We start from the raw sequence: 18,131 nt of genomic DNA, 5'->3' as shown, positions 1-18,131 counted from the left end.
GTAATTTTTTTTAAGTAGGCTTCACGCCCAATATGGGGCTTGAGATCAGTGACCCCAAGATCAAGAATCACATGCTCTACTGACTGAGCCAGCCAGGTGCCCCAACATGTATATTTGGTTTAGCAACATTTGAGAGTATTCCTAAATATTTTTAAGACCTTAGAATGGGGGGTGCCTGGGTGGCCCAGTGGTTTAAGCCTCTGCCTTCGACTCAGGTCATGATCTCTCAGGGTCCTGGGATCGAGCCCCGCATCGGGCTCTCTGCTCAGTGTCGAGCCTGTTTCTCCCTCTCTCTCTGCCTGCCTCTCTGCCTACTTGTGACCTCTCTCTCTCTGTCAAATAAATAAATAAAATAAAATAAAGATTTAAAAAAAGACCTTAGAATGGTTGTCTGGTCTTCACATTTCCAATTTCTTGTTATTTTCTAATGTTCTAGTTTTACGTTTTTCTAAGCAATTTATGTTACCCCACCCACTGCCAGGGTCTTTCTCCATTGTTTTAGAGTTAGAACTTTATTTGAATTTATTCATCTGTTCTTTCCTTTTGTATTAATTTCCATCTTATCAAAAAACATTAGTAATTCTTTCAGCCGCAATTTGTGATTGGTAAATTCCCCTAAACTGTATCTAAAAATGTATTTATTTATCCATGCTCTGATAATCTAGATGATCAAATAATTGCATGATCTTGTGGATTCTCTTATTTCTTTTTTTTAGTTTTGGAAAATTTTCAGCAAGCATCTCTTCAGATTTTGCCTCTCCTCCATTCTTTCCGTTATCTTCTTCTGGAACTCCTTTTTAGACTTACATGAGATTTTTTTTAACCCCTTTCATGTTTGCTGTCGCGTTATCTCTGTGTGTCTGGGTAATGATCTTAGATTTATCTTCCAGGTCACTAACTGTGTCTTTGACTTTGTCTAATCTGCTGTTTCATCTGTTTGACTCTTTCATTTCACGGATTATATTTCTCATTTTTAGAGTTGTTTATGGTACTTTTCCTTTTTTTTTTCTTCCAAATTTTTATTTAAATTCTATTAGTTTAACACATAGTGTAATATTGGTTTCAGGAGTAGAATTTAGTGGTTCATCGCTTACATAGAACACTCAGTGCTCATCAGAAGTGCTCTCCTTAATGCCCTTCACCCACTTAGCCCATCCCCCACCTCCCTCCCTGCAGTAACCCTGTTTGTTCTCTGTTTAAGGGTCTGTGACCCTCTGTTTAAGGGTCTCTTATGGTTTGCTACCCTCTTTCTCTGTCTTTTTTTGCTATCCTCTTCTTTCTCTCATATGTTCATCTATTTGTTTCCTATATGCCACATATAAGTAAAATAAGATACTTGTCTTTCTCTGACTGACTTACTTTACTTAGCATATCTACCCTAGCTCCATCCAAATTGTTGCAAAAGCAAGATTTCATTCTTTTTGATGGCTGAGTAATAATTCCGTTGTGTGGTGTGTGTGTGTGTGTGTGTGTGTGTGTGTGTGTGTGTGTACCACAGCTTCTTTATCCATTCATTAGTTGATGGACACTTGGGCTCTTTCCATAGTTTGGCTGTTCTTGATAAGGCTGCTTTAAACATCAGGGTGCACGTACCCCCTTTGAATCTGTATTTTTGTATCCTTTGGGTAAATACCTAGTAGTAAAGGTAAATACCTTTTTGAGGAACTTCCACACTGTTTTCCAGAGTGGCTACACCAGTTTGCCTTTCCACCAACAGTGTAAGAGGGTTCCCCTTTCTTTGCATCTTCCCCAACATCTGTTTCCCGTGTTAACTTTAGACATTCTGACATGTGTGAGGTGATAGCTCATTGTGGTTTTTGATTTGTATTTCCCTGATGGTGAGTGACGTTGAGCATCTTTTCATGTGTCTGTTAGCCATCTGGATGTCTTCTTTGGAAGAATGTCTATTCATGTCTTCTGCTCATTTCTTAACTGTATAGATTATTTGGTTTGGGGATGTTAAGTTTTATAAGTTCTTTGTAGTTCTCGAATACTAACCCTTTATCAGACATATCATTTGTAAATATGTTTTCCTATTCTATAAGCTGTCTTTTAGTTTAAGTATGGGGTCTCTTTCTGGGCCATTGATTCTCATGGTAGATCATTTTCTTGTTTGGTCATACTTTTCTATTGAGAACTTCTCTTCATTGAGGATTTTTCCATATGGATCCCTTAGTAATAGCTCACTGGTATTGGAAGTGGATTGCTGACAATCAGTTTGCATTTGCTTCTGGCAGACACTCCAAAGAAATCACTAGCCTGGGGATAATTGTCATAATAATTTCTCACCCTGTGGTTCACTCTCTGCCCTTACAATATAAATTTTGATTACTCAAATGTGTTATAAGTTGGGTTCCAGTTTCTTAGGAAATCTGTTCTCATCCCTGCTTCATAATATAATATTGAAGAGGACCACAAATGTGTATCATGTTTTATGATTTCAGCATAAATATAAACCATCATTTAGTCATTAGAGAATATTGAAGGGTTTAGTCATTAGGGAGAAAATTTTCAGTATTAATTTTAAGAAATGCTACTTATAAATAATCACAAATTGGAACGCATTTCTAAATAATGCCACTTGAGACACATTGTCGGTAGATGGTTGGAGTTTAGAAATGAAGGAAAGTATATTATTCCTCATCTTCCTTTGCCTTGTCCTTCATTCGCACTACAGTCCTGCCTCCAGCTTTTCTTCTCTTTGTGTCCCTAGATGGATAAAACTGCAGTTCACATAAATAAGCCAATTTGAATAAAAGCCTGACAAAACAAGCTTGATAGGAAAGTAACAAAGACACAGCAAATTTTCAACCAGGAACATGTTTATCTCCAAAAACACCTCCCTGGAGTCACAGAATATGTATTAAAATGGGAGAAAGGTTAACAGTGTTTTAGTGTTTATCAAAAAATTATCAGCCATGGTTTTTAAAAATTGAAACATTATGCCCTAGTATTTATTTCTTCCAATAAATAAGATAGGAGAATTACAGACAAAGCATCTATGGATTAGATGCTTCTAATCTAAGAAGTTGAGGGGGCAGAATTACCTACCATTTAAGGTTAATTTTGAAGTACTTGAGCCTAACAGCCTCCCCCCTTCCATACCCCAGTTCCGGTTCTAGAATACACTGCTAGATTGAATAGCCCAAATATGCCATAGTCTTTTTCTTATTTTTTAGATTCATAAAATTTGAGATTAATTGAAGATGACTATTCAGCACTAATCTAATCTGTTTAATCTACTTGAGTTTTTCATTTTAATACTTTTCATTTTTAAAGGTTGTTAATTGTACTTTTCTGAATCCACCTGTTTTCTCATGATAGAATTATCCCAAGCTGACTTTTTACAAAAGTGGCTACAAATTATCTTCACTTCCAGTCCAGTACCCTAAAAAGGAAGCTTACATTGTCCAAGGATTAATCACAAGAACATACACTGATTTTTATGACTTAAGAAAGTTTCCCATGCAGTTTTTCATTCATGCTATAAGTCTGATTTACATAATTTCTTTCTTTAAAAATCTTAGGAAAATAAGGGAACGTGGGTGTCAGTTAAGTATCCAACTCTTGATTTCAGCTGGGATCATGATCCTCAGGGTCATGATATCGAGCTCCATGTCATGTCTGTGTAGAGCATGGAGCCTGCTTAAGATTCTCTCTCTCCCTCCCTCTGCCACTCCCCCCCAACCTGTGCCTGCACACACGCTCTCAAAAAAAAAAAAAAAAAAAAAACTTGGGAAAATATTTTCACAAAATATGAGTGATTTCTCTAAGTGGTATCATTTTTACTTTGTGACTTGAACAATTTAATACTAACGTTTCACAATTTGGAGCTGCCTAGGTAGCTTAGTTGGTTAAGTGTCCAACTCTTGATTTCAGCAAGGATCATGGTCTTGGGGTCTTGAGATTGAGCCCCATATCAGGCTTTGCACTGAGTGTGGAGCCTACTTAAGATTATCTCTCTCCCTCTGTCCCCTATTCCCCACCCCCACTCACATGGTTGCACTCTCTCTTTAAAAAAAAATTAATAGTTTAATGATAACATTTATATGTATTGAAATTGCTTTGTTTTATTTATTGCATACATCAAAATGGATTTAGCTTAACCCACATTCCCTTTTAAAATGTCCACGAAGTATTCATATTAGAATACCTTAGCAGAGTCCAACACATCAGGCTTCTTAGAGTGAAGGTCTTAACCTTTCAGAGGGTCAGATGTGAATTAAATAGTAGTTACTAGATTAGTTGACTAGACTGGAGCATTTAGAGAAGTAATAGGCTACTAAAAATACTGTCCTTAGCCAGAAAGTGGGTTTATCCAAACACTTTTTTAAAAAAAATTTTAAACAAGTAGCAATGTTTGTCTGCTTAAATAATTAAAATAATTTGCAAGGTAAAAATTTTGAAGTTTTAAACATTTAAAGTCAGAATAGTTTGTTTTAAGGTATCTTGGCATACTCTTGTTTGTTGCAGAAATATTTACTTGTTTTGTTTTCCCAAGACTGCTTAAAGGTTAACTGACTAACGTGGGTGAGTCCTCATGTTTACTAATATGTGTTGCAGCTCTGTTGGTACACCAGAAGGCCAGAATGGAACGACTTCAAAGAGAACTTGAGATTCAAAAGAAAAAGTTGGATAAACTAAAATCTGAGGTCAATGAAATGGAAAATAATCTAACTAGAAGACGTCTGAAAAGATCAAATTCCATATCCCAAATACCTTCAGTAAGTCTAACTCTTGTGACCTCTGTGCTTAAACATGAGAATAGGCGATCTGTCGTAAGTATAAAGAGCTGATCTGGTTTTTTTGGAAGTGCTCTCAATTCATACTTGTTTCTTTGCCCTTACCCTCCCCTGCCAAACTCCACTCTTAACTAATGACAAGAGAATTCAATGTAGATCCTTCTCACATGGAATTATTTTTCAGCTCGAAGAAATGCAGCAGTTGAGAAGTTGTAATAGACAACTCCAGATTGACATTGACTGCTTAACCAAAGAAATTGATCTTTTTCAAGCCCGAGGTAAAGTTCAGTGCATATTCAACTGAAATTCCTTGTATTAATTTACCAACTCTTTTCCTGTGGCTGAAAACAAACTTAGCAGTTATAATCTTAAATTGTCTCAGATTTTACTTTGGAGCCAGAAAGTACTAAAAACTATTGTGTTTTTCTCCCTGCCCCCTCTTCCAGAAGAAATTATGTATTTGGCTTATGAATAATTTGATAAAATAAAATTTGTATTACTCAGACCTGCTCTATTCTCATGTTAAGGGAAAGCAGTGATTAGTATGTCTGGCTATATTGTCAAAAGTATTGCTGTTAAATATTAATAGAATGTATAATATTTATAATATTTTTATAATATTTAATAAGGTTAAAATATAGGTGCTCATGTCTTTTTCCTTTTTCCTTTTTTCCTTTTATCTTTCGAGAATCATGCTTTATCATGCCTTTTTTTTTTTGAGAATCATGCTTTTAAGAACATAGTTAAAAAGACATCTCCACCCTAATGGCACTTTCTTAATTGATAAAATAGAGAAGGGAATAAAAATGTGGCTTACACATTTTTACAACAAGGATAGCTTATTATGAAAGCTTATTATGAAAACTTGAGCTATTCCTGATAAGCAATAGTTGGTTATTGTAGCAAAAAATCTTGACAATTTAAGTCAGTTCCATAGACCACTAACAGGAAATTTTATAACTTAAACCTAATTCTGAAGTTAGGGAAATGATAGAAATATATGAAATGGAAAAGACAGGATAAGAGAAGGAAACCAACAAAAAAGAAATCCTTAATTACTCTTTTTAAATGTGTGCTGAAAGTCCGTCAAGTTGAAAGATGATAATGTTGTATTTCCTTTTAAAACCTCCATAAGTCATGTATCTTGAAATACTCTCTGAAGACGCCGTAGTTTAAAGCAAGAAAAAGGAATTTAGTGCTGATCTAGCAACCATAGTTCTTAACTTATTCCTTTTGTCATCTGAACGATTATATTTAATTAGTGTAAGGTTTTTAATACTTGTTTGGGGCCAAGCTATTTATTTAGTTGCTTAAGACCATGTTTGATCATTTGAAATTATATTTTAAATTGTTAAATTGTAAGTAATTTTAACTTGGCACTTAGAACAGTCGTCTAGTTGTAATTCTGTTACTCTCTAACAGTTAAGTTTGACTTCTTCCCCCATTTACCACTTAGACTTCTGTTGTGAGTACTGTATTATACCTACCTCAGCTGTTTTGACATCCTTACATGTAATTTGAGATTAGAGGTGCAAAATAAATGAAAGCATTTCTTGTATTTATACTGTGATATTTTTTAGAAAAAAAATATTTGCTTTTTAAAAAAGAAAATTAAATATTTTTGAGCTATAAATATTGATACATTTACTTTTTATATATTTCAGGACCACATTTTAATCCCAGCGCTATTCATAACTTTTATGACAATATTGGATTTGTAGGTCCTGTGCCACCAAAACCCAAAGGTTAGTGTATTCATTAAGTGTGAAAATCATTACAATTTGAAAACCAAGATTTTAGAAAATTTTGTTCTTAGCAGCTTTCCATTCTATAAGTGCTTCAAACTTTGGCATTCATGGATGAATTCATTAGGAAGATAGTTGCTTATTTTCACTTACAGGCTGGGGATGGGGGAGCATGCAGAAGTGTAATGTACTTAGCTCTTTAAAAGTAATGGTCATGTCCTTAAGATTCATTATATACTCCTAAAATAGCAAGTCTTGGGAAAAAAAATAATCAGGTGCAAAAATTTGTACTCTTTAAAATTTTAGATAACTGATGAGAACAATAGGGAAGTTTATTTTTCATGAGTATTTTGCTTAATTTATGCATAATTCTGTATAATCACAATACTCTGAATTTCAAATGAATGATTATTGAAAATTATCATCTGCTATCATTTTACATCATTGGTAATCAGATTTGTATACACATATGTCAAAATATGTGTGTGGATTTTTTTACTCTAGGAATTAAAATAGAGAAATGAGAAAGAATAGGTATGTTACTCTTTGGTTTGTTACAAGACTTTTCACAGTCTCACTCAATATCCTGTTCTCTCCACTCCCTCATTTTTGTTTCAATATAATTTAATTAGGACTAGCCATATCTTCATGGTGTGTTTGTTTGTTTAATGTTTCTAAACACAGATAGGTGGAATGCAGTGAACTATTATTACAGGAGAGCAAAAGTGAGATTATTTTGTCACAGTAAGCAGTGGTTAAAATACTAGATGCCATTTGGACTTTAATTGAATAAAGGGATAAAGAGAATAGTGGCATAACCTAGCTCCTTAAAATAAGCAAAGTGGGTATTTCCAGACTCTGAATGAGAGTTACTTTAATAGAATTTTTTCACTCTCTCAAAAATTAGCTAGATTTTTTCTTATGAAAAGATTTCCTATTTTGCTTCAGCATAATCCACTACTTACGTGTTGAGTGTAGGAGAAAGTATATGGAGATTAGGTGGAAAATAGATGAAATAAGATTGGTCTTGACAATTTGAAGCAGGATAAGAACATGAGGGTTTATTTCACTATGCTCTATATTTAAGTGTGAAGTATTTCATGGCGGTAAAAAGTAAGGAAAGCTAGAACAGTAGAAAGCACAGATGGAAGCCTTTCCTTAAATTTATAATATGTCAAGGGAAGGGATCCAAGATGGTGTCATATGAAGAACCTAAACCCACCTCTTCCCATGGACGTACCATATCTACACCTCCATATAGAACAGTTCCTCCTGAAGAACTGAAGGCTTATTAAACAGCTTCTGCACCATAAAGGATGGAAGGACCACATAGCCATTAGAAGGAGAGATGGAGACACAGTAACCGTGGGAACCCCAACCCCTACGCTGTGATCTGCAGACAGAGAGAGAGCACTGGGGGACCCATGCACAGATCTGCCCACCTTGCTCCCCCCCACCAACAAAAAAGCTGTGATTTAAAGGGCAACTAGAGGGGCACCTGGGTGGCACAGTTGGTTAAGTGTCTGTCTTCAGTTCGGTCATGGTCCTGGGGTCCTAGGATCCCACATCAGGCTCCCTGCTCAGTGGGAAGTCTTCTCCCTCTCCCTCTGCTCCACCCCCACTTGTGCTCTCTCTCTCTCTCTCAAATAAATAAAAATCTTTTTAAAAAAATAAAATAAAGGGAGACATATTAGTGAAGAAAACCCATATACCAACTCTAGAGCTTCTACCAAACGGTGGAGAACTGCTGGCACTTTCTCTGGAGTCAGAAGTGCAAGCAAGCACCATCTTTACCTTCTCCCACCTCCTTGATAACATAAATGGAACAGTCTAGCCACTGTAGCCAGCCTACCCTCTCAGCAGGACTTGTGCCTCTTCCCCCCCCCCATTAGCTCCAGCCATCCCACCAAGGTGGCCCACGGTGCACTAGTCTGTACTAGTGCACCCTCAGCCTATACCCAGTGCAGCTCCAGCCCTCCTACCAGGGCATCCCTTCATAGAGTACCCTCAGACTCAGCTCACACTTCCTACAGCTACCACCAGCCAGCCAAAGCTGCCAGGCACATGCAGCCTATAACAGGGACATTCCTACACAGAGCCTCTCCTTCCTGACTGGGAGAGGTAGCTCTGTTGCATCATTCATAGAAACAAACACAGAAAGTCAAACAAAATGAGACAGAGGAATGTGCTACAAAAATTCAGAAAAGGAACTAAATGAAACAGAAATAAACAATCTACTTGATAAAGAATTTAAAGTAATGGTCATAAAGATGCTCATCAAACTGGAGAGAAGAGTGGTTGAGTTCACTAAGAATTTCAACAAAGATAAAAAATACAAAAAGAATCAGAGTTGAAGAATACAAGTAGTGAAATGAAAAATACACTGGCGGGAATCAGCTGCAGATTAGAGGATGCAGAGGAACCAATCAACTATCTAGAGCCAGGGTAATAGAAAGCACCCAAGCTGAACAGCAAAAAGAAAAAAGAATGTTAACAAATGAGGACAGGTTAAGAGACCTCTGGGGCATCAAAAATAATAACATTCACATTATAGAGGTCCCAGAAGGAGGAGAGAGAGAGGAAGGGGCAGAGAACTTATTTTAAGAGATGATAGTTGGGGGCGCCTGGGTGGCTCAGTGGGTTAAAGCCTCTGCCTTTGGCTCAGGTCATGATCTCAGGGTCCTGAGATCGAGCCCCGCATCGGGCTCTCTGCTCAGCGGGGAGCCTGCTTCCTCCTCTCTCTTTGCCTGCCTCTCTGACTACTTGTGATCTCTCTCTCTCTCTGTGTCAAATAAATAAATAAAATGTTAAAAAAAAAAAGAGAGAGAGAGAGAGAGATGATAGTTGAAAACCTCCCTAACTTGGGGAAGGAAACATAAATCCAGGTTCAGGAAGCACAGAGAGTCTTAAAAAAGATGAACCCAAAGAAGTCCATACCAAGACACAGAATTAAAATGTCACAGATTAAAAGTAAAGAATCTTAAAAACCGTAAGAGAACAGGAACTCGTTTTATATAAAGAAAAACCCCATGAGACTATCAGCTGATTTTGCAACAGAAACTGCAGCCAGAGGGGGTGGCATGATATATTCAAAGTACTGAAAGGGAAAAAACCTACAATCAAGATACTACTCAGCATGGGGCGCCTGGGTGGCTCAGTGCGTTAAAGCCTCTGCCTTCGGTTTAGGTCATGATCTCAGGGTCCTGGGATCGAGCCCCACATCAGGCTCTCTGCTCGGCAGGGAGCCTGCTTCCTCCTCTCTCTCTGCCTGCCTCTCTGACTACTTGTGATCTCTCTCTCTCTCTGTCAAATAAATAAATAAAATATTTAAAAAAAAAAAAAAGATACTACTCAGCAAGGTTATCATTTAGAATTGGAAAGCTAGAGTTTCCCAGATAAACAAAAGTTAGAGTTCATCACCACTAATCCAGCCTCATAAGAAATGTTAAGGGGACAAGAAAAGGCCGTAACTAGAAATAAGAAAATAATGAAATGAAAAAATTTTCCAGGTGAGACCAAACAAATGGTAAAGATAGTTGATCAATTGCTTAGTATGAAGACAAAAGTGGTAAAGTCAACTATATCTTAAAAAAAAATTAGTTAAGGGACTCACAAAATAAAAAGACATAAAATAGGACATTTATATAAAACATAGAGGAGAAAGTAAAAATGTAGTACTTTTAGAATGTGTTTGAACTGCAGTGATCATCTGCTTCATAGGAACTGCTACATACTTTGGCTGTTACATACAAACTTCATGGTAACCACCAACCAAAACCTACAATAGATACACAAAAAATAAAGAGAAAGGAATCGAAGCATAACATTAAAGAAAGTCATCAACACAAGAAAGGAACATAGAAGAACTACAGAAACAACGAGAAAACAACAAAATGGCAATAAGTACATACCTATCAGTAATTACTTTAAATGTAAATGGTCTGAATCCTCCAGTCAAAGAGACAGGGTGACTGGGTGGTAAAATAACAAGGCTCATCTATATGCTCCCTGCAAGAGACTCACTTCAGACCTAAAGATACTGACTGAAAAGAAAGGGATGGAAAAAGATATGCAGATTGGAGCAAACAAACTGGGGTAGCAGCACTTACATCAGACAAAGTAGACTTTTAAAACAAAGTAGTTTTTAAAACAAAACTGTAATGAAACAAAAAAGGGCATTATGTAATGATAAGGAGATCAGCAAAAGGATATTACAATTGTAAATCTCTATGCACGCAGCAAAGGAGCACCTAAATATATAAAGCAAATATTAACAGACATAAAGAGAAAAATTGATAGTGATACCATAATAGTAGGGAACTTTAACCGTATACTCACATCAATGGAGAGATTTTCCATACAGAAAATAAGGTAACAGTGTCTTATGAACAACCCATTAGAACACATGGACTTAACAGATAGAGAACATTTCATCCAAAAACAACAGAGTATATAATGTCAAGTACACATGGAACATTCTCTAAGATAGATCACGTTAGGCCACAAAACAGGTCTCGATGAACTTAAGACTGAAATCATATCAAGCATCTTTCCAACCACAGTGCTATAAAACTAGAAGTCAATTACAAGGGAACAGTTGGGGGAAAAAACATGTGGAGGCTGAACAACATATTAAACAATCAGTACATCAGTGAAGAAATCACAGAGGATATCAAAAAAATACCTGGAGACAAATGAAAATGGAAGCACAGGTTCACATTCTCTGGAATGTAGCAAAAGCAGTTCTAAGAGGGAGGTTTATGGTGATAGATGCCTACCTCAAGAAACAAGAAAAATCTCAGATAATCTAACTTTATACCTATAGGAACTAGAAAAAGAACAAGTAAAACCCAAAGTTAGTACAAGAAAGGAAATAATAAAGATCAGAGTGGAAATAAACAAAAATAGAGCTCAGAAGAATAGAAAAGAGCAATGAAACCAAGATCTGATTCTTTAAAAACATAAACAAAATTGATAAACCTTTAACCAGACACATCAGGAAAAAAGAGAGGGCTCAAATAAATAAAATAAAAAATGAAACAGGAGAAATAATAACCAACACTACAGAAATACAAAGGATTATAAGGGATAACTATAAAAAGTTTTATGCCAAGATTTTAACAACCTAGAAGAAATGGATAAATTCCTAGAAATAAACACAATTCCAGAAATAAACACTATTTCTTCCAAATCAGGAAGAAATAGAAAATCTGAACAGACTGATTACTAGTAACAAAATTGAATCCAGAACCAAAGAAAAATCAAAAGTCCAGGACCAGATGGCTCCACAGGTGAATTCTGCCAACATTTAAAGAAAGATAGTTAGTATCTATCCTTCTCAAGCTATTACAAAAAATAAAAGAGGAAGGAAGACTTCCAAATTTATTCTGCAAGGCCAGCATTGCCCTGATAAACAAAACCGACAAAGATACTACCAAAAAAAGAGAACTATAGGCCAGAATCCCAGATGGACATAGATGCAAAAAATCCTCAACAAAATATTACCAAATGCATTTCAACGATACAGTGAAAGGATCATCTGCCATAATCAAGTGGGACTCATTCCAGGGATGCAGGGATGGTTTAATATCTGCAAATCAATCAGCATGATACAGGGGGTATAGCTCAGGGGTAGAGCATTTGACTGCAATCAGCATGATACATCACCACATTAACAAAGTGATGCAGAAAAAGTATTTGACAAAACTGGCATTACTTCATGATAAAAATTCAACAAAGTGGGTTTGTAGGGAACATACCTCAACAAATAAAGGCCATATATGGTAAACCTGTAGCTAACATGATAATCACTGGTGAAAAACTGAAAGCTTTTCCTCTAAAATCAAGAAGAAGACAAGGATCCCCACTTTTGCCATTTTTATTCAACATTTATTCAACCATAAGTTCCTAGCTGCAACAATCAGACAAGAAAAGTAAAGTATCCAAGTTGATAAGGAAGGAGTAAAATTGTCACTATTTGCAGACGACATGATACTATATATAGAAAGCCCTGAAGACTCCACCAAAAAAAACTATTAGAACTAATAAATGAATTTAGTAGAGTTGCAGGACACAAAAATTAATATGCAGAAATCTTTTGCATTTCTATACACTAACAACAGTGTAGCAAAAGAGAAATTAAGAGAACAATCCCATTCATAGTTGCATCAAAGAAAACTAAAATACCTGTAAATAAATTTAATCAAGGAGGAAAAAATACCTGTACTCCGAAAACTGTAAGATATTGAAGACAACACAAACAAATATACCATGCTCATGAAATGGAAGAACTGACACTGTTAAATGTCTGTACTACCAAAGCAATCTACACCGAGAGTCAGTATAGTCTCTACCAAAATACCAATGGTATTTTTCACAGAGCTAGAGCAAACAAGCCTAAAATTTGTATGGAACCCAAAAAACCCCCAAATAGCCAAAGCAACCTGGAGAAAGAACAAGTTTCTTTCTTGTTTGTTTGTTTGATTGGAAGTATCACAATCCCAGATTTCAAGATACGGTGCTGGCACAAAAACAGACACATAGACCAATGAAACTAGAGTGCCCAGAAGTAAACCCACATTTAAATTATCAGTTAATCTACAGCAAAGGAAGTGGAGGGGAAAAAAAATAACAACAGTCTCTTCAGGTAATTGAGAATATTAGACTGCTTCGTGCAAAAGAATGAAACTGGACCACATATATTATATATAAAATTAAGCTCAAAATGGATTAAAGACCTATAGGTAAGACCTGAAACCATAAACTCTTAAAACATAGGCAGTAATATCTTGAATATTGACCTTAGCACCATTTTTCTAGATATGTCTCCTCAGGCAAGGAAAACAAAAGCAGTTGCCAAAAAGTTTTTGCATAGCTGGGAAATCACCAGCAAAACAAACGGGCAACTACTGAATGGGAGAAGATATTCACAAATTATATTTCTGATAAGAGATTAATATTTAAAATATATAAAGAACTCCTACAACTCAACACCAAAAAAAAAAAAAAAAACCCAAATAATCCAATTTTAAAATGGGCAGAGGACTTAAATAGACATTTTTCCAACAAAGACATGCAGATGGCCAACAGACACATGAAAAGATGCTCGGTATCACTCATCATAAAAGGAAATGCCAATCAAAACTACACTGAAGGGGCGCCTGGGTGGCTCAGTGGGTTAAAGCCTCTGCCTTCAGCTCAGGTCATGATCCCAGTGTCCTGGGATCAAGCCCCGCATCAGGCTCTCTGCTCTGCAGAGAGCCTGCTTCCTCCTCTCTCTCTCTCTGCCTGCCTCTCTGCCTATTTGTGATCTCTGTCTGTCAAATAAATAAATAAAATCTTTAAAAAAAAATACACTGAGATAACACCTCACATCAGTGGTGGCTAATATCAAAAAGACAAAAAAATTTTATTTTATTTCATTTTTTAAAGATTTTATTTATTTGACAATAATTTTAAATTATTGTCAAATAATTTAACAATTATTCTCTTTTTCCAATATCAAAATATACATTTTTTCTCTCTCCCCAATAATTTTAAAATATACATTTTTAAAAAAATAATGGGACAGAATACCAAACATCACTTAATTATTTTACATTTGTTATAAAAGCTTGACTTCCTCTATTTTGCCTGCTAGATAGTGAGTTTCTTTTAAATTATCAGAAAAGATACCATTAGTTACCAACTCAGTAGAGTAGGTGGAATTTGCAAATTACTATGCAGTGTCTTAACATAGTTTGAGTCTTTACATTGTAAACCTTGAGAGCTCCAACAGTGCGTGCTCCTTTTACTTTAAACCTCCCCAAACTAATTTGTAGGAATATTATCCTGAATTTCTAATGGGATCCTCCCTCCAAAAAAGTAGTTTCATAAATGTAATTTCATCTTAGACACAACCTTGGAGGAATGTAATCATTCCTTAAATTTAAGATACATTAATCCTTTCAAACACTGGAACTTCGGCATCTTAAAGCTGCAGTGGCTTCACTTCATAGGAAATAATTAGACCTGAAGGGTGTGTGGTTTATCTAAGATCACAGAAGAGAAAAGTAAGAAAGTGAGTAGCAGAGTTAGGAGAAGAACTCCATTCTCACGAACCTCCATCTAGGGTTCTTTCTAACTGTTCTGTAATAAATATGATTTTAAAAGAAAATGAGAAACAAAAGTAGAATTTTTACACTGATAAACTTCTCCAAATCTACTGTTGAGAGACAGTTAAGATTTCAGAAATTAGCTCATCTTTCCATTTTTATTTGTGTTGTTCACAGCTTACACTTTTAGCAAATAGAGAATATTTAACAAAAATGTCCACTCCTGGTAGAAAACAGAAATACAAGTTCTTCATCAGCGGAGAACGAAAATCTAACTTTAATGAGACACAGACTTACTGTCAGTATGGTGGTAGGACACCTTTTCATAGTCCTAACGTGTCATTTTGGGAATCTGCTGTTGGTTCCCATATGAGTTGATTTCCCTTTTCTCCTGCTATCAACTGGAGAAAATGATGCTCTTTTCCCCCAAAGGAGGCAGTGAGGTGACCCCATCGTGTCTGTGTCTGTGTTCCCCAGCAGAGAAGCACCAGCTTGGGTGGGTAGGTGTCAGTGTCCGCTGGACGCTCATTGGTCAACAGGCTGCTTAATGCTGTGCGGTCCAAATGGTGCTTCAAGGTGCCAGTAATTTACGACTTTGCAATTGTTTGCTTCTAAGACAATTCTTTTGCCTCCTTACAGATCAAAGGTCCACCATCAAAACACCAAAGACTCAAGACACAGAAGATGATGAGGGGGCTCAGTGGAATTGTACTGCCTGTACTTTTTTAAACCATCCAGCCTTAATCCGTTGTGAACAGTGTGAGATGCCAAGGCACTTCTGAGCCAGAAGGCCCTTTAGCTCTTAAACCACATCAGAAGTTCCAGAAAGTAGTCTGTCATCAGGGGAAAAGTTTCACTGCTACGTAGGATTTTTGTCAAATTGAAGGTGTGACGAGATGGTGTTGTGCTAATGTTAAATGTCAACCCACAGAGCTAATAATACCTCAGTCTGATGTCATGGGCAGTTGAAATTGATCACATGAAAGGGAATCTGCTGAGAGACTTGGTTGCCCGCTGCCTAACCCTGTACAGTGTTACCAGTAGCCCATTGAGGATGATTCTCAGTATATTCATGCCCAGGTGTGCCCAGTACCTTTTCCCCCTCATGTCACTACTGAATTTTGACAGGAGGAAGGAATAGAACGATGGCTTTTTTTTTTAAAGCTTTCGGTGAAACACTACAAACATGAAGAAAAGGAACAAGGTTTAACTATTTAAAAACTGTTTGCTGCCGCACAGTGCCAACGGATATGGGAAGAACTTCGTTAATCTGTGGTACTCTTGGCCTCATCCTTGTCTTCCCTGAAAACGTCTCCACTCTGTGAAGCCAGCATCTGGGGTCTAAAGATGAAAAGGAAAGCAGCATGCATTGTCTGTACAAACATGCAGTGAAATGTCCCAAAGCTTTTCCTACTGTACAGATCTCTCGAGTCTGCTTTAAGTGATTTCTTTTCTTATTATTTTCTTATATTTCTATATGTAAGCGTAATAGTCTTTTGTTAACTAATTTTCTTTTCTCCTGTTAGTGATTAAGCACGATCATGTCCCTTTTTAAGCCTTACCTGAGAGAAGCAATGCCTTAAAATAAAAAAGCATTAATGAAACTGTGCACAAAATAACTCTCCTCCACTCACTCTGTACTTTGCCCTCCTGAGTGCCGATGTTCTGTGAAGACGTGCAGACACTGCACGCTGACCTGCAGGAAATACTACAAGCCATAGGTCTCTCAGTCACACTCTGTTTGCCGACTTCAGCAGTGGGTGGCGCAGCACACTGACCTTCCACAGGGAAGCTTGAAACAAAAGGTATTTTTAACCCACTGACAGAGCACCGAGGTTAAGCTTGCTTCATCTGCCTGGTGTCCCACAGAACCTCTGCAAGAGATCACTATGGGGAAAGTACGGTTCTCAAAACCAGCAACAGCAGCAGTACCTATGGCCCTGATGCCGGGAGAAGTTTAAACACTTACCTGTCGGGGCAGTCCGTCTCTAAACCTGACTTGGTGGCAGTATCATATGTATTTATGAAATGAGGCTAGTCATATTTAGGACAACCGAAGGAAAGCTGGAAAAAAGAAAAACAAGCAAACTTGAACACTGAAGCAACCTCAAACATCTCTTTATTTTGATGATATATTTTTATAAGGAAAATAAATATTCAGATGATCGGGAATGTATATAACTAAATGAAATCGAGAAGAAGAAGGAACAGTATGCCTTTTAAAAACAGAATTATGAAATTATATGTCAGTGCTTAGAATGGGGCTAAGGGAAGTGCTGAAACGTAGCAAAAGGGAGGAGATAATGTTGACTGTCACCCATTGTAAATGTCTGCAAATGGATATTTTTTAAATAAGCAGGATTATTACAGGTGATCTATACAGAGCCTTGACTTCCAGGCTTTGCATCTTGTATATGGGAAGAAATACGACAATCCTAGTTAATTAGACCATAGACCCAAAGCCCTTACATTTGATGCATTTTGTTTTAAAACTAGGCCTTGTTTTTCAGCTTCATCTGCAGTTCTATGTGAAGATTGATAAATCAGTTTTTACTTGTTTTATTAATAAAACGTAATTTGGATATCTTGAGTTGACGGTTTTGTGATTTAGCTGGGTAAACTATCTTTGTAACAGATAAGTTATTTATAAAAATTAAAAAAACTTATATTCTAATGTGGATTTTGTGACTTGTTTTTAAAAGTTTGTGGGCTAGAAGACAAGTTATACCCCAGCAGAACACTTGATAGCTAATTGAAATCAGAGAAAACTCATCCTCTAGAGTCTTCTCGTGACATCCTAGCATTCAGCTGCATTTCTTGGATTGTTGTTCTCAGTTCCCCCAAGCCTTTTAACTAATGAAAGAGAGTGACCACATTTCAACTGAGCCAAAACACAAAAACAAAAAAACAACGAATATTGCTTTTTCATAGTTATTGTTTTCCTTTAGTTTCTTTTTGAGTTTTTTAAGTTTATCTTGTTGAAACGAGGACGCCTTGGGTCATTTGGCCTGAGGAGTCATTCAGTTAAGATCTGATTTATTCCATAATGTGTAGGTGCTGTGGATCCCAGTGGTGCTTCTCTCGAAAAGAACCTTTATATTAAGAGTTTTCAAAAATATCACTTGGCTTTTCTTAGCTTGAAAAAAGCCAACTAGCATTCACTGATCTCTCTGTCATAACTGTAGAAAGCCCTCCTTTGCCTCTGTTGGTCTTCTAAATTTGGTGGAACAGAAATACTATTTGCCAAGGAATTTGAGACTGGTGGTCTGGAAACCACCTTCCGGAATTATTGCACTAAAATAGAATTTCAGGGTCGAAGAACCTCAGATCAAACAATGGGCTTCTGTTTCTTATCACTAATTATCCTTGGGTACGGACATTTGCTCTGTTTAAAGGTGAGATGGGCTGTTAGTTCACGTAACCAGGACTTCTCAGGAAACTTATGTTAACAGAACAAAGGCCAGTATGTGCTATCACAGCTGACACATCATGCAAAGGTGCATGTTGAATTGCAGATTTTGGTGGGAAATAACGAAATTTAATTTTTCTGT

The 18,131-nt window shown here is 36.6% G+C and overlaps 1 protein-coding gene across 3 annotated transcripts in view; it reads left to right on the top strand.

Annotated features, from left to right (window-relative positions):
• The window catches only part of TAB2 (TGF-beta activated kinase 1 (MAP3K7) binding protein 2), an 89,734-nt gene extending 72,474 nt beyond the window's left edge, over positions 1–17,260 (top strand). For all 3 annotated transcript variants that reach the window (XM_046005553.1, XM_046005552.1, XM_046005554.1), the window contains 4 exons: positions 4,564–4,724; positions 4,927–5,020; positions 6,407–6,487; positions 15,220–17,260. In XM_046005553.1, coding sequence (XP_045861509.1) covers positions 4,564–4,724; positions 4,927–5,020; positions 6,407–6,487; positions 15,220–15,362 — 479 coding nt within the window. In that variant the 3' untranslated portion in view covers positions 15,363–17,260. The remainder of the gene's footprint in view (positions 1–4,563; positions 4,725–4,926; positions 5,021–6,406; positions 6,488–15,219) is intronic.
• Positions 17,261–18,131: the final 871 nt, after the last annotated feature.

Source organism: Meles meles, chromosome 5 (assembly GCF_922984935.1).
Source record: "Meles meles chromosome 5, mMelMel3.1 paternal haplotype, whole genome shotgun sequence".
Lineage (NCBI taxonomy): Eukaryota > Metazoa > Chordata > Mammalia > Carnivora > Mustelidae > Meles > Meles meles.
Note: the sequence above shows the minus strand (reverse complement) of the source record. Positions and strands in the feature narration are given on the sequence as shown.